At 41.4% G+C, this 27,142-nt stretch overlaps 1 protein-coding gene across 3 annotated transcripts in view; it reads right to left on the bottom strand.

The window, feature by feature from the left end:
* RRM2B (ribonucleotide reductase regulatory TP53 inducible subunit M2B) overlaps positions 1 to 26,719 on the bottom strand; it is a 44,028-nt gene extending 17,309 nt beyond the window's left edge. For 2 of the 3 annotated variants that reach the window (XM_066265916.1, XM_066265915.1), the window contains exons 1-5: positions 26,573 to 26,719; positions 20,494 to 20,649; positions 14,834 to 14,950; positions 13,921 to 14,054; positions 13,381 to 13,475 (exon numbers count right to left, since the gene is read on the bottom strand). In XM_066265916.1, coding sequence (XP_066122013.1) covers positions 13,381 to 13,475; positions 13,921 to 14,054; positions 14,834 to 14,950; positions 20,494 to 20,649; positions 26,573 to 26,620 — 550 coding nt within the window. In that variant the 5' untranslated portion in view covers positions 26,621 to 26,719. Of the gene's footprint in view, positions 1 to 13,380; positions 13,476 to 13,920; positions 14,055 to 14,833; positions 14,951 to 20,493; positions 20,650 to 26,316; positions 26,530 to 26,572 lie in introns of those variants that run through there. The other variant, XM_066265917.1, reaches the window with a different exon arrangement.
* Positions 26,720 to 27,142: the final 423 nt, after the last annotated feature.

The raw sequence follows: 27,142 nt of genomic DNA, 5'->3' as shown, positions 1-27,142 counted from the left end.
TCTATGGAAAGAGGTAGATCCTCGAATCCAAGAAGCAAACAGAATGCCTAGTTACCTCAGCCCAAACAGGCCTTCTCCAAGGCACACTGTAATAAAATTGTCAAAAATCAATGACAAAGAAAGCATCTTCAAGGAAGCTAGGGAGGAGAAGAACATGACATATCAAGGAAAGCCTATCAGGTTATCATCAGACTTCTCAGCCAGAAGAGAGGCTTTACAAGCCAGAAGAGAGTGGAGCCAAATATTCAAAGTACTGAAAGAGAGGAATTACGAGCCAAGTACACTATATCTATCAAAGTTATCCTTCAAATATGAAGAATAAATAAAAACTTTTCCAGACTTACAGAGCTGAGGGAATTTATCCCCAGAAAATCCCGACTGTAGGAAATACTCAAGGGGGTTATTCTACCAGAAACAAAGAACAAAACAACACAAAACTATAAGTAAAAGCTCCAACAAGATTACAATAGAAACAAGGATAATCTGTGACAACAAAAACATAAAAGAGGAGAGAATAAAGATCTGAAGTAGCAAAAGAGGATGAAGTGCACAAGCACTCATAAGACAAAGGACTCTTGTATATATGAAAAAATTGTTTTCTTTTTTCTTTTTTTTAGTGAAAGGAGAGGAGGCAGAGACTGACTCCCGCATGCACCCCAACTGAGATCCACCCAGTAAGTCCACTAGGGGACGATAATCTGCCCATCTGGGGCCCTTGCTTTGTTGTATCCAGAGCCATTTTTTAGCACCTGAGGTGGAGGCCATGGAGCCATCCTCAGCGTCCAGGGCCAACTTACTCTAATCAAGCCTTGGTTGCCAGAGAGAGGAGAAGAGAGAGAGAAAAGTGAGGGGGGGAGTGGTGGAGAAGCAGATGGGCACTTCTCCTGTGTACCCTGACTGGAAATCGAACCCAGGACATCCACACAACAGGCCGACGCTCTACCACTGAACAAACTGGCCAGGGCTGAAAATTTTTTTCTTAATAGCCTAATGGTAACCACCCACGAAAAAAACCAATACTGAAACACAAAGTTTAACAAAAGAGGAAATTGAGGAAAGAAATATGGAATACCACCAAATAAAAACTGATAGAAACACAAAGGAAAATAACCCAAAGAGACTCAGAGTTACCAGAAAACAAAACATAAAATAACTATAGGAAATTCTCAAGCATCAATAATTACCCTAAATGTATGGACTGAACTCACCAATAAAGAGGCCCAGAGTAGCAGATTGGATCAAAAAGCAAAACACAACCATATGCTGCCTTCAGGGAACACACCTAAGCTAGGACAAAAGTAGACTCAAAGTGAAAGGTTGAAAAACAATTCTCCAAGCAAATAATATCCAAAGAAAAGCAGGTATAGCCATAATAATAGCTGAAAATGCTGACTTCAAGACAACAAAGGTAACCAGAGACAGAGATGGATTTCATAATTACAAAGGAGACACAATATCAAGAAGACATCACACTTAATATATATGCACCAAACCAGGGAGCACCACAATATATGATACCTACTAACAGAACAAAAAAGAGAAACAGACAAAATAATCATACTTAGAGATCTTAACACACCATTGACAGCTTTAGATAGATTATCCAAACAGAAAATCAATAAAGAAATATTGGCCTGGCCTATGGTGGTGCAGTAGATGCACCACCTGCATCAACCTGGAATGCTGAGGTTGCTAGTTCAAAACCCTGGGCTTGCCTGGTCAAGGCACATAAAACAAGCAATTAATGAACACCTAAAGCAAAGCAACTATCAATTGATACTTCTCATTTCCCACCCCCTCTCCTTTCTGTAAAATCAATAAATAAAATCTCACCTGACCAGGTGGTGGCGCAGTGGATAGAGTGTTGAACTGGTATGCAGAGGACCCAGGTTTGAAACCCCAAGGTCATCGGCTTAAGCACAGGCTCATCTGGCTTGAGTGCAAGCTCACCAGCTTGAGCACAAGGTAGCTAACTTGAGTGTGGGATCATAGACATTACCCTCTGGTCGCTGGCTTGAAGTCCAAAGTCAATGGCTTGAGCAAGGGGTCAATCTGCTCTAGTATAGCCCCCTAATTAAGGCACATATGAGAAAGCAATCAATGTATAACTAAGGTGCTGCAACAAAGAATTGATGCTTCTCATCTCTCTTCCTTCCTGTCTGTCTGTCCCTATCTTCTGTCCCTCTCTCTGTCTCTCTCTGTCTCTGTCACACACAAAAAAAATCTCAAAAAAAAAGAAAGAAAGAAAAAGGAAGGAAGGAAGGAAGGGAGGGAGGGAGGGAGAAAAAAAGGTTGGCCTTAAATGACACACTTGACCAAATGGACATAATAGACATTTACAGAACATTTCATCCCAGTATATCAGATTATACATTCTTTTCCAGTGTGCATGGAACATTCTCAAGCATAGAATATGTTGGGCCAGAAAACTAACCTCAACAAATTCAAAAAGATTGAAATTATACCAAGCACATTCTCTAACCATAAGGCTCAAAAATTAGCATTCAACTGCAAAAAGGAAGTAAAGAAAAATGTAGAAATTAAATGACATAATTCTAAAACAGGATTGGGTCAAAGAAGAAATAAAAGCAGAGAGCAAAAGATATATACAGACAAATGAGAATGACAACACAACATATCAAAACTTCTGGGATACAGTGAAGCAGTAATAAGAGGGAAGTTTATATCATTATAGGATTACATCAAGAAACAAGAGAGATCCCAAGTAAAGAACCTAACATCACATCTAAAACACTAGAAAAAGAAGAGCAAAGGCAACCCAAAGTCAGAAAAAAATAGTAAAAATTAGAGCAGAATTAAATGAAATAGAGGACAAAATACCTACAAAAAATAAAATAATGCAACAAAGAGCTGGTTCTTTGAAAAGATCAATAAAATTGACAAACCCCTGACGAGACTCACTAAGGAACAACAACAACAAAATGACTCATATGAACAAAATCCAAAATGAAAGAGGAAAAATTACCATAGACATCATAGATATACAAAGGATCATATTAGAATACATACTATGAATGATTATATGCCACTAAATTCAACAATCTACAAATGGATAAGTTCCTAGAACAGTGGTTGGCAAACAGAGCCAAATATCAACAGTACAACTATTGATATTAAAATTTCTTTTGAGAGCCAAATTTTTTAAACTTAAACTATATAGGTAGGTACATTGTTATTAACTTAATTAGGGTACTCCTAAGCTGGCCTTTGTGGAAGAGCCACACTCAAGGGGCCAAAGAGCCACATGTGGCTTGCGAGCTGCCGTTTGCCAACCACTATCCTAGAACTATACAATCTTCCTAGCCTGATTCACAAAGAAGTGAAAAATAAATAGACCTAGAAGCAGGAATGAAATAGAAACAACTATCAAAAACCTCCCCAAAAATATAAGTCCAGGACCAGATGGCTACACTGGTGAATTCACCATACATTCAAAAAAGATTTGGTACCTATCCTTCTCAAAGTCTTCCAAAAACAAAAGAAGAAGCAATACTCCCTAACTCATTTTATGAGGCTGACCCTGATACCAAAACCTGGCAAGGATAATTCAAAAAAGAAAAATTACTAATTATCTCTAATGAATACAGAAGCAAAAATCTGAAACTAAATACTACCGAATCAAATATATCATGAGCAAGTAGGATTCATTCCAGGAGTAAGAATGGTTCAACATATGCAAATCAATTAATATAATATACCACAACAACAAAACAAAGGGCAAAATTCATATGATCTTATCAATAGATGCAGAGCCTGACCTGTGGTGGCACAGTGGATAAAGAGTCAACCTGCAAATACTGAAGTTGCCAGTTCAAAACCCTGGGCTTGCCTGGTCAAGGCACATATGGGAGTTGATGCTTCCTGCTCCTCCCCCCTTCTATCTCTCTCTCTCTCCCCTCTCTATAATGAATAAATAAAATCTTAAAAAAAAATAGATGCAGAAAAGGTATTCAATAAGATACAACATCCATTTATGTTTAAAACACTCAATAAAATGGGTATAGAAGGAAAATACTTCAACATAATCTAAGGCCATATATGACAAACCATCAGCTAATATACTAAATGGTGAAAAAATGAAAGCTTTTCCTCTAAAATCAGGAACAGGACAAGACTGTCCACTCTCTCTACTCTTATTCAACATAGTTCTGGAAGTTTTAGCCAGAGCAATTAGTCAAAAGAAAAAAATAAAAGGCATTCATACTGGGAAAGAAGAAGATGACATGATCCTGTATATAGAATACCTCAAAGACTCTACCGAAAATCTATTAGAAACAATAAACAAATACAGTAAAGTTGCAGGATACAAAATCAACATACAAGAATCTCCTGCTTTCCCATATGCCAACAACAAAACTTCAGAAACTAAATTTTTAAAAATTCCTTTTACAATTGCAACGATGAAAAATACCTATGAATAAACTTAAGGATGTGAAGGAGTTATATATTGAAAACTACAAAGCATTACTGAAAGAAATTGAAAAAGACAAAATGAAATAAAAAAATATTCCATGTTCATGGATTGGAAAAATCAACACAATTAAAATGTCCATATTACCCAAAGCAGTATACAAATTCAATGCAATCCCCATTAAAATCCCAAAGTCATTTTTAAAAGAAATAGAACAAAGAATCATCAGATTTGTATGGAACCATAAGACCCAAAATAGCCAAAACACTTCTGAGAAAAAAAAGAATGGAGACAGAGGTATCACACTACCTGACTTCAAATTATACTACAGAGCCACAATAATCAAAACAACAAGGTATTGGCAGAAAAACAGACATACAGACCAATGGAACAAAATCAAGAGCCCAGAGATAAAACTACATATAGATGGACAAATGATCTTTGACAAAGGAGCCAAAACCATACACTGGAGAAAAGAAAGGCTCTTCAAAAAATGATGCTGGGGCGCAGTGGATAGACTGTCAAACTGGGACACGGAGGACCCAGGTTTGAGACCCCGAGTTCGCCAGCTTGAACGTGGGCTCATCAGGTTTAAGCAAGGCTCACCAGCTTGAGCCCAAGGTCGCTGGCTCAAGCAAGGGGTTACTCGGTCTGCTGTAGCCCCTGATCAAAGCACATATGAGAAATCAATCAATGAACAACAAAGGAACTGCAATGAAGAATTGATGTTTCTCGTCTCTCTCCCTTCCTGTCTGTCTGTCCCTCTCTCTGACTCTCTCTCTGTCTCTGCCACCAAAAATAAATAAAAATAAAAATAAAAAAATAAAAAAAATGATGCTGGGGAAATTGGAAAGCCACATGCAAAAGAATAAAACTTGACTATACCTTGTTCCCATGCACAAAAATTAATTGAAAATGGATCAAAGACCTAAATATAAGAACTGAAACAATAAATTACCTAGAAGAAAACATAGGTACTAAACTTATAGACCTTGGCCACAGAGAAAATTTTATGAATTTGACCACAAAGGCAAGGGAAGTAAAGGCAATCATAAATGAATGGGAATATATCAAACTAAAAAGCTTCTGCACAGCAAAAGAAACCAACAACAAAACAAAAAGGCATCCAACCAAATGGGAGATGATATTCACAAACAACAGCTCTCATAAGGGGTTAATATCCATAATATATAAAGAACTCAAAAAGCTCAGCAACAAACAAGCAAGCAATCCAATTAAAAAAAGATGGAGGCCTGGCCTGTGGTGGCGCGGTAGGTGGAGCCTTGACCTGGAATGCTGAGGTGGCAACATCAAAACCCTGGACTTGCCTGGTCAGGGTACATGTGGGAGTTGATGCTTCCTGCTCCTCCTTCCCTTCTCTCCCTCTCTCTCTCTCTTTCCTCTCTAAAATAGATAAACAAAATCTTTAAAAAATAAATAAAATAAAAAATGAGGATCTGAATAGACATTTCTCCCATTAAGACATACAAACAACATATAGATATATGAAAAGATGCTCATCTTCACTAGCTTTTTGAGAAATGCAAATCAAAATTACAATGAGATATCCTCACACCTGTTAGATTGGCTGTTATCAACAAGACAGGTAATAACATGTGTTGGAGAGGCTGTGGAGAAAAAAGGAACCCTCATTCACTGTTGGTGGGGATGTAATCTGGTACAGCCATTATGGAAGACAATATGATGGTTCCTCAAAAAATTATAAATTACCATATGACCCAGCAATTCCTCTACTGAGTATCTACCCAAAAAACTTGAAAACATCTGTACACAAAGACACATTCATTCCCATGTTCATTGCAGCATTTTTCACAGTGGCCAAGACATGGAAAAACCAGTGTCCCTCGATAGAGTATTTGATAAAGAAGATGTGGTACATATATACAATGGAATGTTACTCAGCCATAAGAAATGATGACATATTGCCATTTACGACAACATGGATAGACCTTGAGAATATTATACTGAGTGAAATAAGTAAATCAGAAAAAGCGAAGAACTATATTTCACAGATAGGTGGAATATAAAACTGAGACTCATAGACATAGATAAAAGTGAAGCAGTTTCTAGGTGAAGGGGAGTGGGGGGGAATGGGGAATAAAGAGGGACAAATATACAGTGACAGAAAATGATTTGACTTTGGGTGATGGGCACTCAACAAAATTAACAGTTCAACTGCTATAGAGATGTTTATCTGAAACCTATGTACTCTTATTGATCAATGTCACCCCATTACATTTAATTTCTATATTAAAAAAATAGAAGATATAGACCCAATGATCTTAGTTAAATTCACTCATGCTCAGGGTGATTTCTACCTTAGCAATCCCTAAAATAATTACCCTATTTTCACCTCTCTCCAAGTGTAAAAAGGTTGAAAACCACTGATATAGATTACTATACTTTCATTTTACTACTAAGATAATGAATAGTTATAGTTGATACTTTTTCATTGACATAGAGATGATGTCATATGGACATTTATCTATAAGGAAACAAGACTGTAATATATTTTTTTAAGTGAGAGTAGGGGAGATACAGAGACAGACTCCAAATACATCCTGACTGGGATTCACCCAGCAACTTCTATCTGGGAGGATGCTCTGCCCATCTGGGGCACTGGCAACCAAGCTATTTTTAGCACCTGAGGCAGAGGCTCAACAGAGCCATCCTCAGTGACTGGGGCCAACGTGCTCAAACCAATCAAGCCATGGCTGCGGGAGAAGAGAGAGAGAGAGAAAGAAAGAAAGAAAGGGATGGGGGGAAGAAGCAGATGTTTGCCTCTCCTGTGTGCCCTGACCAGGAATTAAACCTAGGATTTCCACATGCCAGATCGATGCTCTACTGCTGAGCCAACCAGCCAGGGCTGAAAGACTGTAATCTAATGTGAACATTGTGAATAAGAGGAAGAGTGTTATTTTAACTATTCTGTGCATTCATGTGAATGCTAAAAAATGAAAATCAGAACAGATATAGTTATAGAAAGCTCTTCTTTTTTGGAAAATATTAAAGGATTATAAGGGGTAAATTTTACAAATTTTCATGAACAGATGTATACTAAAAAGAGATTTCCATCCCTGGCTGGTTGGCTCAGTGGACAGAGCATCAGCCCAGCAAGCAGACGTCCCAGGTTCGATCCCTGATCAGGGCACACAGGAGAAGCAACCATCTGTTTCTCTTCCCCTGCCTCTCTCCCTTCTCTCTCTCTTCCCCTCTCACAGTCAGTGGGCTTGACTGGTCTGAGTGTCAGCCTCAGGCACTGAGGATAGCTCAGTTGATTCAGCATCTGCCCAGATGGGGGTTGCTGGATGGATCCTAGTTAGGATGTATGCAGAAGTCTGTCTCTCTATCTCTCCCTCCTCTCACTTAAAAAAAAAAAAGAGATTTCCAAAACATTTCTTGTAAAAACTACAATGAATGTGGAGGCCTCATGATTTGTTTTAGAGATGGGAAAGTAGAATATACAGTGTGTCTGTAAAGTCATGGTGCACTTTTGACCGGTCACAGGAAAGCAACAAAAGACGATAGAAATGTGAAATCTGCACCAAATAAAAGGAAAACCCTCCCAGTTTCTGTAGGATAATGTGGCAGCATGTGCGCATGCGCAGATGATGACATAACACCGTGTATACAACGGAGCAGCCCACGGCCATGCCAGTCGAGATGTGGACGGTACAGAGGAAGGTTCAGTGTGTTCTGTGGCTCGCTAAATTCGAATCCGTGGCCTGACCAGGTGGTGGCGCAGTGGATAGAGTGTTGGACTGGGATGCCAAGGACCCAGGTTCGAGACCCTGAGGTCGCCAGCTTGAGCGTAGGCTCATCTGGTTTGAGCAAGGGGTTACTCGGCCTTCTGCAGCCCCACGGTCAAGGCACATATGAGAAAGCAATCAATGAACAATTAAGGTGTGGCAACGATAAGCTGATGATTGATGTTTCTCATCTCCCTCTCTGTTCCTGTCTGTCTGTCTCTGTCTATCCCTCTTTCTGACTCTCTCTCTGTCTCTGTAAAAAAAAAAAAATCTTTAAATTTGAATCCGTGACCAAAGTGCAACGTGAATATCGGCGCGTTTATAACGAAGCGCCACCACATAGGAATAACATTACTCGGTGGGATAAGCAGTTGAAGGAAACCAGCAGTTTGGTGGAGAAACCCCGTTCTGGTAGGCCATCAGTCAGTGACGAGTCTGTAGAGGCTATACGGGATAGCTACCTAAGGAGCCCTAAAAAATCTGTGCATGAGCCCACATCGAACTGCACTGAATAGGTATGAAACTGGGAGAGTTTTCCTTTTATTTGGTGCAGATTTCACATTTCTATTGTCTTTTGTTGCTTTCCTGTGACTGATCAAAAGTGCACCATGACTTTACGGACACACAGTATTGTAAAGATAGAGCTGATTTCTATGATGCAATGCATTAAGTCCGCATAACTACATGTTTTTTTGATGTTTGAAATAAAATTTCATTACATATATTAAGGTTGAATCTACATATTTAATGTTTTAAAGGTCTTTTTTTTTTAAGCAAAGGAGAAAGGCGGGGGGGGGCAGACAGGGATAGACAGACAGGAAGGGAAAAACATAAGAAGTATCAACTCATAGTTGTAGCACCTTAGTTGTTCATTGATTGCTTTCCCCCATGTGTCTGGACTGGACTGGCCAGTGACCCCTTGCTCAAGCCAGCAACCTTGGGCTTCAAGTCACTACCTTTGGCCTCAAGCCAATGACCATGGGGTCATGTCTATGATCCCACACTCAAGCCTGCAACCCCACGCTCAAGCTGGTGAGCCCCTGCTCAAGCTGGCGACCTCTGGGTTCAAACTTGGGTTCTGAGAGTCCCAGTCTGACACTCTATCCACTGTACCACCGCCTGGTCAGGCTGTTTTTAAGTTCTTTAAATATATTTAGCCCTGGCCGGTTGGCTCAGTGGTAGAGCGTCGGCCTGGCATGCAGAAGTCCCGGGTTTGATTCCCAGCCAGGGCACACAGGAGAAGCGCCCATCTGCTTCTCCACCCCTCCCCCTCTGCTTCCTCTCTGTCTCTCTCTTCCCCTCCCGCAGCCGAGGCTCCATTGGAGCAAAGATGGCCCGGGCGCTGGGGATGGCTCCTCGGCCTCTGCCTCAGGCGCTAGAGTGGCTCTGGTCGCAACAGAGCGACGCCCCGGAGGGGCAGAGCATCACCCCCTGGTGGGTAGAGCGTCACCCCTGGTGGGCGTGCCGGGTGGATCCCGGTTGGGCGCATGCGGGAATCTGTTTGACTGTCTCTCCCCGTTTCCGGCTTCAGAAAAGTACAGAAAAAAAAAAAAAAAGATATTTAAATTTTTTAATTAAGCAGTATATCATAATTTTTAAAAAAATAAGCAGAGCCTGACCTGTGGTGGCGCAGTGGATAAAGCTTCGACCTGGAAATGCTGAGGTCGCCAGTTCGAAACCCTGGGCTTGCCTGGTCAAGGCACATATGGGAGTTGATGCTTCCTGCTCCTCCCCCCTTCTCTCTCTCTGTCTCTCCTCTCTCTCCCTCTCTGTCTCTCTCTCCTCTCTAAAAATAAATAAATAAAATAAAATAAATAATAATAAAAAAAAATAAGCAGATAAATTAAGGATTTTTAGGTTTACAGGAATTGAATTTCCTTATAATGTAACTTTCAAACAAGCTAACGTTTTTATATTAGAAAAGGATTAGAAGTGTCTGAATTTGAGGAAAGAACAGTTGTTCTACTGGGTCCTACCAGGTGCAGAAGTCATCAAGGTCACCTAAAGTACTAGCAAAGCCCCAAGCCAGATGAAAAAGCTGCCTTCATCAACCTAAAGGCACTAACGGTGCAGGTGGCTCAAGTAGTTCACAAAACTGCACTTCCCCAGCTGGTTAACGGAAAGTACAGGTGTTTGGTGAAGCGCGACATCATTTTCATGTTGTTGTCTTTTAGCTCCTCTCCCAAACAGGGAGCTGCCAATGTGTTCTTCACTTTTTCCTTTTCCCACCTCCTATTCCACTCCCCTGCACCAGGTTAGACCATGTTCTTCCCTTAGAGACCCCGACTCAGAACCCTAAACAGAGCTTGCCTTGAGAGTAGCAATATGGAACATTTAAAAGGAGCCCCCAATGTCATATGGTGACTGCCACCCTCTCTATCTTCTCTACTTCTAGGTTGCCTTCTTTGGTAGTGTCATGAAATACATGCCTTCTATGACCCTGTTCTTCACTTTCCATCAGTACCTATCCATCCTAATATTTTCAGTGCATACTGAACATGTTGGAATATCTCTTCTTTTTCCTCTAAAGCCAGTATTTCTCAAAATGTGCCTCTCAAACCACTTGTGAGAAAATCAACTAGGTATAAAATGCAGACTCCTCGGTCTCACCTGGACCTCCTACATCACTCTTGTGAGGACCAGGATTCTTCTGCAGGGTTTTTCTACAAATTCTTGGGTGATGTTTATGCACATTGAGAATCACTCCTTTTCTCAGTCTCAAAATGAACTGATAGCAACATAAACATACCTGTTTCTTCCCTGATATACTATAAACTTGCCATACCTTACACTTCATCACTGGTTCTCAAGGTGTGGTCCCAGGGTCCCTGGAAATTCACAGATCGATGAGGTCTGTGGGGTCGGAACTATTTTCATAATAGTATTAAGGCACTATTGATTTTCTTACTACCATTCTCTCATGAGTGTACAGTGTGTTATCGGACACTATACGGCATTTCCATAATAATCTGAAAAGCCTGGTACAATACTCCTCCCTTTTCTAACTACATATCCTAATGAGGGTAGATTTTCTTTGTATAATTCAACTAAAACAACATTATGCAACAAATTGAATACATAAGTAGATATAATTCAGCTCAGACATTAAAAAGATTTGCAAAAATTAAAAACTATACTATTCTTCTCACTAAATTATTTTCAGAAAATATATGGATTTTTTTTTCATAAATATATGTTAAAATCTAACAGGTTGCTCTCATGTAAAAATGCATTATTAGATATGTTTAAAGTTTCTTGGTTTTAATTTCTAATATGGAAATATCAATAGCCCATGTCAGAGTACTCAATATATATATAAAAAAAAATTTTTTTTTTGAGAGAAAGAGAGGCAGACAGGAACACTAAACTGCTCCTGTATGTGCCCTGACCAGGGAATTAAACCCAGCAACCTCCACACTCTGGGACAAGCTCCAAGCAACCAAGCCATCTGATCAGGGCTTAATTTTTATTGAGACAGAAAGAGGAAAGAAGAGAGAGGGAAGGGAGAAGGGAAGTATTTGTTGTTCCACTCAGTCATACATTCCCTGGTTGCTTCTTGTGTGTGCTCTGACCAGGGATTAAACCCGCAACCTTGTTATTTTCAAACAACGCTCTTTTTTTGTGTGTGTGTGTGACAGAGAGAGAGAGAGAGAGAATCAGAGAGAGGGACAGATAGGAACAGACAGACAGGAAGGGAGAGAGATGAGAAGCATCAATTCTTCATTGCGGCATCTTAGTTGTTCACTGATTGCTTTCTCATATGTGCCTTGACCAGGGGGCTAACGCACAGCCAGTGACCCCTTGCTCAAGCCAGAGACCTTGGGCTTAAGCCAGTGATCTTGGGCTTCAAGCCAGTGACCTTTCAGCTCAAGTTATTGACCATGGGGTCACTTCTATTATCCCACGCTCAACCTAGCGACCCACGCTCAAGCTGTGAGCCTGTGCTCAAGCCTGATGAGCCCACACTTAAGCCGGTGACCTTGGGGTTTCAAACCTGGGTTCTCTGCATCCCAGTCTGACTCTCTATCCACTGTGCCACCGCCTGGTCAGGCCGGGACAACGCTCTTAATTGACAGAGCTAACCTGCCAGGGCTGAGTCCTCAACCATTTTTAAGAGTACAAAGGAGTCCTGAAACCAAAACTACTGTGACCTGCTTGCCCACATTTTGAATACAACCACCAATTATGAAGTAGATAAGAAGGAGACAGTACTTAGAGCTATTTAAATAAATTACCTGAATATTTTAATTAAAAGTTTTAAAAAGATTTACTGAACAACTACTATGTATAAGATACAATATTAATTACTTCCTTAAAAACTTTATTGGATCTCAATTCATCCAGAGGGTGAAAAATAAGCCTGTTTTTGAAAACTGTTCCTTACTCTACTTGAGTGCACTAATCTCTAAAACTACCTCTTTGTTCCCTGAAAAAATATAAACTGACTCACTTTAAATTTCTAAAAGAAACATTCCGGAAAGCAGTTATAAACTGAGGATTGCTTTAAGACTCTTGTCAGATTCTATGTGACTTACTTATTTACCTGTATTATATACATCTTAAGGTTAAGACATCTTAACCTTTCAGCTTGCAATTTATTAAACAGAATATAGTTTTAGATTGTTTTAATCCTGGTTTCTAGTTTATTATTAGAAAGAATGATTGTTGAGACTTTTTTTTTTTTTGTATTTTTCTGAAGGAGGAAACAGGGAGAGACAGTCAGACAAGACTCCGGCATGCGCCCGACCGGGATCCACCCGGCACACCCACCAGGGGCGACGCTCTGCCCACCAGGGGGCGATGCTCTGGCCCTTCGGGGCGTCGCTCTGCCGCGACCAGAGCCACTCTAGCGCCTGGGGCAGAGGCCAAGGAGCCATCACCAGCGCCCGGGCCATCTTTGCTCCAATGGAGCCTTGGCTGCGGGAGGGGAAGAGAGAGACAGAGAGGAAGGGGGGGGGGGGTGGAGAAGCAAATGGGCGCCTCTCCTATGTGCCCTGGCCAGGAATCGAACCCAGGTCCCCTGCACTCCAGGCCGACGCTCTACTGCTGAGCCAACAGGCCAGGGCACTTGTTGAGACTTTGAGATAGTCACACCAGGTAAAATAGTGTTATTTTTTATCAAGTAAATGGTATTACTTACCAAGGCAAATTTGATATATATAAATTAAAGCTACATACCAAAAGTAGATTTTCTATCTGCTATCCATCGCAAGGCCCAATCTGCTTTCTTCTTCACATATGGCATTGTTTCTATTGCATTAAATAAAAATTCTCTGTAAAAACAAAAGAATTAATGACAAAGTTATTCACTTATTTTTCTTAAACAGAATAAATTTTCACTGGCTAATCAGAGATAATACTTGCAACTCTATGGTCTATTATCAAATCTATAATTTCTCTGTATTTTTGCCTGTTCATAAAATATAGACATTGAAGTAAAACTCAAATTAGTGGTTTGGATCTGGTCTAAAACAAATTGACCAAATTCAAATATTTAATTGCTAAACAGAATGTGCTCCACAGATGGACAGGTTCTATACAAGCTCTTTTTTTTTTTTTCTTAAACTGAACACATTTTTGTGCAATAGAAAACATTATACTCCTAAACTACTATATTTGACTAATATTACCCTAACATTTAGTTTTGGAGTAAATTCTGCTCTTAACATAACTAAGCAGTAGGATAAGCCTTTGTAAATAAAATCCCAGCAGCGATACCTTTTCTTGGGATCTCTGATGTAAGTGTCTATTAGCAAACTGTACATCTCTGAGTGAACATTCTCGATGAGAATTTGAAAGCCATAGAAACAGCGAGCTTCTGGAACCTGTACCTCCTGACTAAATCGCTCCACCTATGAAAATAAGGGAAACAAATATATCCAATTCTGTGGGCTCTCATTAAACAATGTAAATTAGAATCTGGACATCAAAATTACCACTTAAAAATTGCCTGTCATGCCACAACAGGTCAGAAAGACCTTATGGATTATAAACACTACTGTTTATTCAGCAACCCTCCACAATAAATTAGTTGCAAAATGTATTCTTAAGCAATTAAATGAATTGACCTATTAGATGGAGATACTGACTATAGGACCAAATAAATTGTAGAACACCTACCAAAAATGATCATTTCCCTTGGTAGAATTGACCTTGAGTCATTTTGTTTTTCCTACAATAAATAGATCTATCTACTGAAGCTCCTTCCAGTTCATGATGAAAGTCCATATCTTCCTATTCTCTTTAACAAGAAAGCATGCCTGCTGGCAAACCATAATACAAGTTTAAAAATGGGGAGCCAGAACTTAGAGCTCTATCACAGAGCTCCAGAAAGGGTATTAAGGTGCAGGTTCTTTATTAGCATTCATATCTAAAGGTAAACATCAAACTCATGTTTATGCATTTTAAGTAGTTTTGATTGGTACAGTATGCTTGATTTAATGATATTTTGCTGGTCAAATAACAAATCTATCCTTTCCTCTGATACTTCATCAGAAAAACATTAAGAAAGAAGCTTCAGCTAGTTCATTTTCTAGACATAATTTTTAAGGTTCAGTCTAATTACTTTACTGCCATTATCATCATTTAACTGCTGAATGGAAACAAAAGTAAAATAAAACAAAAGTCTTACCAAATTTTCATTTACAATCCCATCACTGGCTGCAAAGAAGGCTAAGATGTGAGAGATAAAATACTTCTCATCTGATTTAAGCTTGTTCCAGTGAGGAAGATCCTTTGATAAGTCAACCTAAAATAAAAACATTTTCAAAATTTTAACTTGAAGCTCAGTTCTTCTTAAAACATTTGGTGCCCGACCTGTGGTGGCACAGTGGATGAACTTCTGCCTGGAAGGTTGAGGTCACTGATTCAAAACCTGGGCTTGCTTGGTCAAGGCACGCATGAGAAGCAACTACAAGTTGATGCTTCTTGCTCCTCCCCTAACCCCTTTCTCTCTCTTTCTCTCCTCTCTTTAAAAAAATCAATAAATTAAATTTTTAAAAAATGTTTGGAGGGGCAAGGGAGAAGTTGAGGGGAATACGGGGGAGTGGGGATGCATTCAGGGCAACACTAGAATCTATGTAAACATAATAAATTAAAATCAATTTAAAAAATGTTTGGAAAACTAACTTCCACTTTAAAGTTAAAGAGAGACATCTCATTAGAGTAAAATGTTTAAAAAGGAAAAACAGTTAACACTGCTATAGACTGAATGTATTATCCACTCCCTCCCAATTCCTGTTGAAAACTAATTTCCGAGGCGCTGGTGTTTGGAGGCGGAGCCTTTGGGGTGATTAGATCATTAGTGTACAGCCCTCAGGAATGGGATTAGTGCCCTTATAAAACAGGCCCAGAGAGCCCCACTGCCCTTTCTGTGGGGTGAGGACACAGCACGAAGACAGCTGTCTATAAACCAGGAGCAAGCTGTCACCAAATAGCAAATCTGCTGGCACCTTGATCTTAAAATTCCCGGCCTCCAGAACTATGAGAAATAAATTCCTGCTGTTGACAAGCCATCTAGTCCATGGTAATATTATAGCAGCCTGAACCAAGACAATTACAAAGGAACACAATCAAATAAAAACATTATAAAGAAATTTATCTTGTGGTTAATTGAGAAGCTGGAAGGATGTATTTTCAAAATATTAAAACTAATATAATCTAGTTTCACCACAAAAATAGAATTTGTGTTGAGATGCAGGTGTTAGCCAAGGATATGATGATAATCATTTTTTGCACTATATTTATAAAACTATAAAATCAGCCTGACCAGGTGGTGGCACAGTGGATAGAGCATCAGACTGGGATGCGGAGGACCCAGGTTTGAGGACCCAGGTTTGAGACCTCGGGTTGCCAGCTTGAGCGTGGGCTCATCTGGTTTGAGCAAAGCTCATCAGCTTGGACCCAAGGTCGCTAGCTCGAGCAAGGGATTACTCAGTCTGCTGTAGCCCCACGGTCAAGGCATATAATTAACAACTAAGGTGTTGCAACGAAAAACTAGTGATTGATGCTTCTTATATTTCTCTGTTCCTGTCTGTCTGTCCCTATCTATCCCTCTCTCTGACTCTCTTTCTGTCTCTGTAAAAAAACAAAAAAAACAAAAAACTATAAAATCAATAAATTGTATACTTTAAACTTACAACAATGTTACATATCAATTATAATTATCAGTAAAGCTGGGGAAGAAAATCATAATCTAGTGGAACTGGAACAAATGAAGAAAGGGGCAGAGGCAGGAGAGAGACTAGAAATGAGTCAGGAAGAAACTGAGGCAAATAAACTGACTTACAGCAGCCATTGCTTTAACATTTCACATAATGTATAACAAATTACATAACACTATAGTATAGATGAATAATTAGGCACCTATTAAGCAGTTATGCTGCTGCTTTACTGCAAGCTAATCTACTTCCATATGCAGAAATAATCCCAGTCAGGTAACAAATCTGAGTTTTAAAGCAATTTATAGGCATGACTTCCCCTGAGAATAAGAATGTTTTTGAAAATGTTTATTAGAACTACTTCTTAAAATTAATAGAGAGATGCACTCTAGAGTTTGGTAGAATCTAAAATTCAAAAATAGTCTTTAAATGTACCCTATGGATACCATTTTGTCTCAGGAAGATTTTTTTTTTTTCAGAGACAGAGAGAGAGATAAACAGGGTCAGACAGACAGGAACGGAGAGATGAGAAGCATCAATCATTAGTTTTTCTTTCGTTGCACACTGCAACACCTTAGCTGTTCACTGATTGCTTTCTCATATGTGCCTTGACCGCCGGCCTTCAGCAGACTGAGAAACCCCTTGCTGGAGCCAGCGACCTTGGGTCCAAGCTGGTGAGCCTTTGCTCAAACCAGATGAGCCTGCGCTCAAGTTGGCGACCTCAGGATCTCGAACCTGGGTCTTCGGCATCCCAGTCCGACGCTCCATCCACTGCGCCACTGCATGGTTAGGCTCAGGAAGATCTTTTAAGTACGTTTCACAGTAATCTCATAAACATTTGAAATATGTAATTTTCCTTTGTTCCTCTTTTATTTATGCTACAAAATCTCTTTGGCCATTCCAAAAAGGACTCATTCATCCTTTTAAACATTTGTGTTCTTTCCTAAAATCCTTTTCCTCATTACTGTATTCTTTCAATATTTACTGAGCAGCTACTATTCCTGAATTCAAGGGGTTCACCCCTTGGGGTATTCTATTCAGGAATGAGAAGTGGCTCTTGTTAGGTATTTCTATTTACTTGCAGCAAGTAAAGGAGGCAGGGGGTTCACATTCAAAGCTCTGACTCCAAAAAGGGAGGTTTAGCCATTGCTTACATACACTATTTGGTTGGTTACACATGATTTCTTCTTTGCAGTTGGCTACACTTGTCCTGTTGGTTCCTGTCAAGTTTATCCTCTTCTACAGCTGCATCTGCAAAATACTGTGCTACACCTTACATTTAGCAAGAATAGCATTTAGTAAAAACTGCCCAGACTTGAGACCCTTGTCCTATCTAAAACTCCTACATGCCAGTGTGCTAAATAAGCATCTGGAGACACAACTGGACAAGAAGGGGGAAAATATTTTTACAGATGTTTTAAAATATGCAAGCTCAAAATCATTCCTATATTATGTAGAGTTCAACTGAGGTTTAACTAAACGACATTGTCCTGGTTTTTACATATTATATTCCTGATATTAGATTTTAATATTACAATATGCTTCTCTTACATAATAAACTTATCTCTTCAAACACTCAGCTTCCAAAAGGTCCTATAAATTTTATTTATACTACATTGGTCATTGTTCACCCTCACCGTAAACCTTTCTGTCCAGCTTTATCCTATTTGAGTAAATTCTCCAATTTACCAGCTAAATATTGATTCCAAACTTCTAGTTATCATAATGCCCTGGGTAGCTTTTAAAAACATAAAAGCAAATCCCAGAACTTTGTCTTTTGAATCAAGGTTTCTGATGACTAGCCATATTTAGGAATAAAGCTAAACCACTGATAAAACAATAAAGCTTAAAGTTGATTAAGTCATAACTTACATAATTTTTAAAATGAAAATCATGTGGAACTAAATGTGTTTGACTTCACTTCAAAATATGTATTTGAATCTTCCCATAAGATGCCTACAAAATACATACCAACCTCTAATCATGTACAGTTTTTCAAATTAGTATTTCTTAGTAACAATATGTTACATTTGTTAAAAGATACATATAATTTTCAAATGAATTTCAAGACACAGGATGAATGAAAAAGCCACCTATATACTCCCTTTGTTCTCTCAATTATATCTAACAAAATTTTTCTACAAACCACATACAGTTAGTGACAGTCAGGTGTGCCAAGCACTATGACCCAATTTGAAAATGCTGGGGTTTTGTTTTGTTTTTGCTCTATATGTTGAATAGAACAAAGATGTTAACAATAACAAAGTTAAGTGAGTGGGTAAAATTCATAACAGATCTGGCTTCAAAAATTGGTGCTTCTGATTTCTAGTGTAAATTTCCCCCATTCTGTATAAAAATAATAGCTTACATTTATTTGGTGCTAAGTGCCAAGAAACATTCTAAATAAGGCATCAATCTCATTACTAAGATTTAGCTCATTAATCCTCATAACAACCCAATGAATCAGGTACTACTAGCTCAATATACCAGTGAGGATTCACAGAGAGGTTAAGCAACTTCTCCAGTTCCACAGCTAGTAAGTGGCAGAACCAGGGCTTGTGCCTAGGCAATCTGGCTCCAGAGCCTGCATTCTGAACAGCATGCATTTACATGCACATATAAATACACACACATATACACAGAGAGCAAGAGTGCTATGCAAGTATCATCCATCATATTCGAAGATGAAGATGATGGCTATTTGTGTGTTCAATTAGACTACAGAGCAATCTCTTGCATGACCAAATGTCCTTACCAAACCAGCAAGTATTTTCTAATTTGTTGTGTTCAACTCACTTCCTAGGTGAAAAATGCCACAGTAACAGAAAGCATTCTACAGCTGTCCTGTCTGCTGGAGCAGCTGTGCCAGGTTTGATGTGGCTGAAGGCAAGGGCCAGACTGGGAAGAGCGCTGTGCACTGCTCGGCGGTAAGATTCTTCATATGACAGCTTCTGGAGGATCAGGTAAGTCCTCAATTGAGAGCAGTGTCCCCACGACTTTCATTTTCAACTTATGGCTATAGCTGCAATTTTACTCATTGTGACCATAAGCAAAGACTAGTTTCATTTGGTCACAGCAACCCAAGTCTGTTTAAAAAATAGAAAATGTGGCCCTGGCCGGTTGGCTCAGTGGTAGAGCGTCGGCCTGGCGCGCAGAAGTCCCGGGTTCGATTCCTGGCCAGGGCACACAGGAGAAGCGCCCATCTGCTTCTCCACCCCTCCCCCTCTCCTTCCCCTCTGTCTCTCTCTTCCCCTCCCGCAGCCGAGGCTCTATTGGAGCAAAGATGGCCTGGGCACTGGGGATGGCTCTATGGCCTCTGCCTCAGGCGCTAGAGTGGCTTTGGTCACAACAGAGTGACGCCCCGGATGGGCAGAGTGTCGCCCCCTGGTGGGCATGCCAGGTGGATCCCAGTCGGGCGCATGCGGGAGTCTGTCTGACTGCCTCCCGGTTTCCAACTTAGGAAAAATACAAAAAAAAAAAAAAAGAAATAGAAAATGTCAGCCTTGGCCAGTTGGCTCAGTGGTAGAGCATCAGCCTGGCGTGCGGGAGTCCCGAGTTCGATTCCCAGCCAGGGCACACAGGAGAAGCGCCCATCTGCTTCTCCACCCCTCCCCCTCTCCTTCCTCTCTGTCTCTCTCTTCCCCTCCCGCAGCCGAGGCTCCATTGGAGCAAAGTTGGCCTGGGCGCTGAGGATGGCTCTGTGGCCTCTGCCTCAGGTGCTGGAATGGTTCTGATTGTGGCAGAGCAATGCCCCAAGATGGGCAGAGCATCGCCCCCGGTGGGCATGCCGGGTGGATCCCAGTCGGGCGCATGCGGGAGTCTGTCTGACTGCCTCCCGGTTTCCAACATAGGAAAAATACAAAAAAAAAAAGAAAATGTCCTAAAACATATTGGAAGTAAAAATCTGGCTGACCGGGATGGCATATTTGCAGTAGGTAACATGCTTATAGACATTAATCTAAATACTAAACATTGGCAAACACTGTATTTAATCTCAGTAATTTCAAACATTATCTTATATAAGTGATCTTAGTAAATGTATTTTACAATATAAATTTCTCAATGTACTTTAACAGAAGATGTGTACCCTGCACCACAGAACATGATTGCTGATGAAAGGGATGCAACTTACCTCTTCCGCTGTCCAGAAGGACGCCTGTGCCTTTTTATACATTTTCCAGATATCGGGGTACTGGATTGGAAAGATGACAAATCGGCGAGAACTCTTTCTTAGGAGTGGTTCTTCACCTGACTTGGCTTCATTTTCGCTGGTATCCGAAGATAACCTCTTTGAAAATTAAAATGCAAACGTCCATTTTGTATAGACATTTCCTCCTCATTCATATCTAAACACACATCTTGGAGAGTTAGGGAAATAGCATAGGTTTGGGAGTCGAGGTTTGGGTTGAAGGCTTACTGTCATCTGGTAGCTGGTTAATAGTGTTTGGTTGGTTAGTTGTGTGGTTGCTTGACTTATCTGAGTCTTGGTTTCCACATCAGTAAAATAATACCTACCTCATAAGTGACCATGAAATAATTTTGATTATTAAAAGCGCTTTATACAGAACCTGGCACATAATAAACACTGAACAAAGTTACTGTCATCAATGCTAATTGAGAATAAGCACAAAACTAGACCAATAAATGTCACAATGGGAAAATTTCTAAATTTGTGAACAAGAAGGCCCTTTTGTTCCTCTCTCAGAGATAGAATGCTGGCACAAATAAGCTACTGTTAAGGCTTTTTTTTTTTAGTTTAATGTTTCTTTTCTAATCCTAACCAAAATATAATAATACTTATCTGAAAACTCTGTACCAACAGATTGTTTGTCTGAACTGACCATACACCAATTTGTTATCGCTATTTACATGTTAACATTATTGCACATGGTGTGTGTCATTGTGAGCTGTCTCAAAGCTTGTGGAATCAAGAAACAGATACCTACACGTAACATACTGGTTGGAAATATCATGGCACTCTTACAGGGGACAGTGCCATATATTTTTTTTAAATAGTCAGCAAGAAAATCAGAAGAGTTGTGTGTGCATGAGAATGAGTATATATAGAGCATATACAAATAGACCAAAATTTATAAATCAAGATTATAGGGATACATTTCAATTTTGATCTCCTAACTCAAACTGTCCCTCTTCTGTGCCAGGCCTGTCCATCGTGTTCCTGCATCCTTACCACAGCCTCCACCAATCCTCATGCCTCTCCGAATCAAGTATGCTAAAGCAGATCAGGCTAAGAGGCAAGGCCAGACAACAGAACGGCCCACAATCAAAGCCTGAGGCCACACAAACACTGGTGGGATTTACACATTTCATACATGCCACCATTGTAGCACAGACTATCTTATTTGGTCGCTACTTATTTTGAAGATATAAGCCTCCCCAGCTAGAGCATTTAAGCCCCAGAGTATAGAAACTAGTTTTCATTTATTGTGATGTTCCTGGAGTATTGTCAAACATAAGCATTAGCTAAGCAAGTGAATGGGCTAATTTCTCCTTATCCTAGGCTTAGATTACTGGATATTGGTAGAACTTTCTAATTTAACACAAGGCCACAAGAAATCAGTGAAATAATCTAATGATCACTTAAATCAAGCCTTCTCTGAGTGCCCCCCCATCACCCTAAAGGACTAGATTAGGTTCCTAACATAGCACATCACTCACTGCCATTTAATTCCCTGTTATTTGTCTATAGGCTCCTCTAGACTATGCTTTTTGAGAATAAAAACCAACTTTACTTTTGTGGAATCCCCCAGAGCCTAGCACAGTAGTACCTGACACTTAGTTGATGTTCATTCCAGAAACATTTGAGCAAGTTTTTAAAAGGGAAGTGGTCAAGATTTTGTGTGTATGTGTATTGCCATGGAGAACATACAATCTCAAAAGAACCATAAGATACTGACACACTGCAGTTCCAGGCTCCAGAACAGGAGGTATGCATGAGAGCGGGCCTTCTGGGTCTGGCACTGAGGCTCATGAGCCAACACCACATGGATGCTTTAATATACATTATTCTAGTTAATCTGTAGAATAATTCTGACACATAGAATACTATTTCCACTTTACAGATGGGAAAACTAAATCTTGAAGGATATAAATAGCATACCTAGGATCCTACAACTAGTAAATGGCAGAAATAAGATTAGAACTGAGATATGTCTGAATCAAAGCCTTGTCTTAAAGTATACCTCTGTATGCACAGATATCAGCTAGAGTAGGGCCAGCTCACACCTAAAATTCAGAATTCAAAATGGTGGAATGAACTAAGCCTAAGAGGGTATACATACATAACTATCTTCTGCTAAGCAAAATTCCTTCAACAAATGGTAGCGATGTGACCAATGAAGGACAAAACCACCAAATTTGAATCTAGTAAAGAAAAATAATTTCTTTGTAAATAAAGTTGAAAGAACCAATGTGATTTGAAGCTTGTTAAAAAAAGAAAGGGGCCCTGGCCGGTTGGCTCAGCGATAATCAGCCCAGCATGTGGAAGTCCCAGGTTTGACTCCTGGCCAGGGCACACAGGAGAAGCACCCATCTGCTTCTCCACCCTCCCCCTCTCCTTTCTCTCTATATCTCTCTTCCCCTCCCGTAGCCAAAGCTCCATTGGAGCAAAGTTGGCCTGGGCACTGAGGATGGCTCCATGGCCTCCACCTCAGGCACTACAATGGTTCTGGTTGCAGTGGAGCAATGCCCCAGATGGGCAGAGCATCACCCCCTGGTGGGCATGCCGGGTGGATCCCAGTCAGGCACATGTGAGAATTTGTCTCTCCCCAATTCTCACTTTGGAAAAATGGAAAAAAAAAAAAAAAAAAAAAGAAAGAAAGGAATGGAGGGAAGGAGAGAAGGAGGGAGGGAGGGAAGAAGGGAGGGGCGGAGGGAGGGAGGGAGGGAGGGAGGGAGGGAGGGAGGGAGGTGTAGGGCCAGTAGTTGCGGCCACCATCACAGCCGCCTGGCCTGTGCAGGTTCGCATTTGATCCAGACAGAGACAGTAATGAAACAACAGAGCCAAGAACTGGTGGGCCATTTTCCTTTATTCTAGACTCATACTGGCCAACGAGTAAAAATCAACACACGGGCACCAAAATCCATTCTTTCCTTTTTTCTCTCTCTAAAATAAATTTTAAAAATTTAAGAGGCTAAAAAATTTGTGGGCCAAACATTTTCAAATATCTGGGGGGTCTGAGGGGGGGCTCATATTCTAATTTTCTTCACTTGTTCCCAACCTCCAAGTGCTGCAAATTTGAAAATCATTCCAATGGATAACCATGAAAAGTTCCTGAGTAGCAATTAACATGAATAGGGACGGCATTAGGAGGATTAATTGGATATCCATGAAATAGAAAAAAAAAACCCCATAGATTTTGGTAGTGACTATGGTGTCAAGTTCAGAGGCAGAAATGACAACCTGAGGTAAGACACAGCACTCAGCATGGAAAACCTGCTTGAACAGGACTTTGCCAGTCTGAGAAGTTGGGCATTTTTTGGTGGGAATTGAGACCCCTTTGGGAGTTCTTATTTGGAGGGGGTGACACAGAGGCACTGGTTTAATACTGAATTAACTTGGCAGTGGTGAACTGGATCGGAGAGCAGGTAAGACTGGTCCTAGAGAGACAAGCTGTTGTAGCTGCACAGGTGCAAAGTGATGAGAATCTGAAATAAAGTTTTGCAGCGGCATTCCTTAGCAACATTCCACCGTCTCTTCCAGAACAGTGCCTCCAGTTTCTACCCGCTTCAATTTCTGGTCCACTGTCTCTTCCAGAACAGTGCCTCCAGTTTCTACCCGCCTCAATTTCTGGTCCACTGTCTCTTCCAGAACAGTGCCTCCAGTTTCTACCCGCCTCAATTCCTGGTCCACCGTCTCTTCCAGAACAGTGCCTCCGGTATCTACCCGCCTCAATTCCTGGTCCACCGTCTCTTCCAGAACAGTGCCTCCCGTTTCTACCCGCCTCAATTTCTGGTCCACCGTCTCTTCCAGAACAGTGCCTCCAGTTTCTACCCGCCTCAATTCCTGGTCCACCGTCTCTTCCAGAACAGTGCCTCCAGTTTCTACCTGCCTCAATTTCTGGTCCACCGTCTCTTCCAGAACAGTGCCTCCAGTTTCTACCCGCCTCAATTTCTGGTCCACTGTCTCTTCCAGAACAGTGCCTCCAGTTTCTACCTGCCTCAATTTCTGGTCCACTGTCTCTTCCAGAACAGTGCCTCCAGTTTCTACCTGCCTCAATTTCTGGTCAGCAGATCCTCAGAGGTGCCTTCATGCTAGGGCACCCATCTAAGTCAAGATTACTCACCAAGCCCTGACCTAAGATGGCATTCTACAAGGCCCCTCCCTTCCATCTACCCGAATTCCACCTCTTTTGTTTGCCTTCACCTCTCTTCTACTCCTCAGGTGGAGTAGAATATTTGGATGCTGTCATAGTCATACACTATTTGTAGTTTTCACTTTCACTTTCATTCTTCTGTTACCACCAAATCTGACAAAATAGATGGAATATTGGCCAGGAGCAAGAACTTGGTTTTAAATCTAGCTCTACTACTGAGAGGTGTGGTCCTGGCCATGTCACTTAATCTTTTCTGGCCTGAACTTTCTTACTTTGAAAACAGAGACTATCAATTAAATTAACAATAGTTAACTTTCAGAAATTAATGAAAGCTATGAACCCCTTTCTTAGGAGATTCATGTGTACACATACAAAATCTTCAAACTTCGGGAGACTCGTCAACCCCCTTCAAAGCTCATCTATAAACCCTCTAAGGCATTTTTCTTAAAATATGTGCACCAGGATGGCCTGAAGTGCTTGTTAAAAGTGCAGTCCCAGACCCAGCCCAAAAGATTTTGATGCACTATCAAAATTGAACACTGGGTGTAGGACCAGTAATTTACATTTTTTACAGAGTACTCCAGGTGATTCTGATGCCCATCAAATCTAGAGAAACAAAGTACTTAAGGCATCCTTACATCTCAAATGTAAAACCTACAGAACAGATGCTCACTAAAATTCATTCTAGACCTAGAACTCGACTTCTGTCTTTGCGGGTGTGTCACTAAATGAGGATAACAAATAAAAATTAACTTCCAGGTCTTTAGCCTGAATGACTGCTGGTGCCATTAGCACCAAAGGAAAAACCTGAGTTGTCTCATTCACGTGGGGAAGTTGGTACAAAATGCATTTGTTTCAAAACAGGAAGAAAAAGTTTAAAGAATATTTACAATTGTTAATTAGTTACTAAATATTTATAAAATCAAAATAAAATAAAATCCCAAATCTGGAATCTACAACTTTCTGAAGAAATGTAAGGCTAAGCATAATTCTCTGCCTGGGAGCTGAAACTCTATTAAATCAAAGAAACCACACACAGTAACAAATGGTTCGAGCAAAACAAATGGTTTAGAAGTACAGGTATTTGCAAAATAACAAGTATGAAAATTATAGAGTAACAATTTGAACTACCATACGACACTACAGTCTAATAAATCTCGGTTTCCTTACTGTTATTATGTACTTTAGTTAATATAGTCGTAGAGAGGATGAACATGTTAATTTAGGTGTATGTATATAGTATCTACATCTTCTGAAGTACTTTGCATAAAGCATTTTTACTTAATGCTCTGTGAGAGGATTATCACTTCTGTATAAATAAAGTCACATTCCAAAAGTTCACAATTAGTTAAGTACCAGGTCTGAGCAAAACTGGCCTCCTGAACTGGTTATTTTGATGTTATGGACACCTCGGATGGCCCGTCTACCTGTCATCTCCAGCCCATCGACTCGTGTCCATTTCCACAGACGACCTCCAATTCCCTTTAACCATCCCAGAGATGGCATGCCTTTCTCCAGGAGACCCACTAGCCCTAGCTCCTTGCCTCGGTTTCCCCGGCCAGGGTCCAGAAAAGGGAAAGACGGGAGGAGAGTGAAGGAGGGGGTGCACGTCGCCCGACCTGAAGCGTCGGAGCGCTGCCCTTGACTGGCCCGGTGCAGAGCAGCGGAGCAGAAACCCGGCTCCCCTCTCGCCGCTTCCCGAGGACGGCCTCCTGGGCGTTTGAGAAGACGAAACCAGGCTGCGCGAGGGCGCCAGGCCCAGGCTGCACAGGGTTTCCGACAGCAGCGCGTCAAATTTCCCACAGCGGTCCTGCACCTTGCAGTCTAGAGGCCAGGGTGACTGTGGGACGGGAGAAAAGCGGCAGCTACACTCACCTCCTCCAGCTCGGGCCTGGCCGCTTCCGGCCCGTCGGGGTCGCCCATCGCGCAGACTCCGCCAGAGTTACTGGAGCTGAGGCAACCGGGCACTCCAGGCCACTTCCAACAAGCACTGGACCCAGGTTGCCCGTTAGGCTGCTGAGTCCGCCCGCCCCCGGCTGCAGAGACCCCGCCCACACCGGGAGGCCCCGCCTCCCCCCGCCGCCGCGGCCCCGCCTCCCCCCGCCGCCGCGGCCCCGCCTCCCGCCTGCCCATACTCTGCCTGCGCAGGCCTGGTCCTTCCCTCCCGGCCTCAGGGACCCGCCTTCCCCATCTGGCCCCGCCCCACGCTCCTGCTCCGGCCCCGCCTCCCCGGCCTGGCCGAGGAGCCTGTCCAGGGCCCGCCTCGCCTCGCTCCCCTGCCTGTGGCCTGAGCTGCTCCGCCTGTGGCTCTCGACCCCGCCTTCCTTGGCGACTTCGGGCTCTACTATCCTGGTACCGGCGGTGCCCTCGGTGCAGGGTCACCTCTCCAGGTTGCGATTCCCCAGCAGCCCTCGCCGTGCCTCAGGAACACGGTATGTCGCGCGA

Source organism: Saccopteryx bilineata, chromosome 3, assembly GCF_036850765.1.
Source record: "Saccopteryx bilineata isolate mSacBil1 chromosome 3, mSacBil1_pri_phased_curated, whole genome shotgun sequence".
Taxonomy (NCBI): Eukaryota; Metazoa; Chordata; class Mammalia; order Chiroptera; family Emballonuridae; genus Saccopteryx; species Saccopteryx bilineata.
This window is presented reverse-complemented; position numbering and strand designations above follow the sequence as displayed.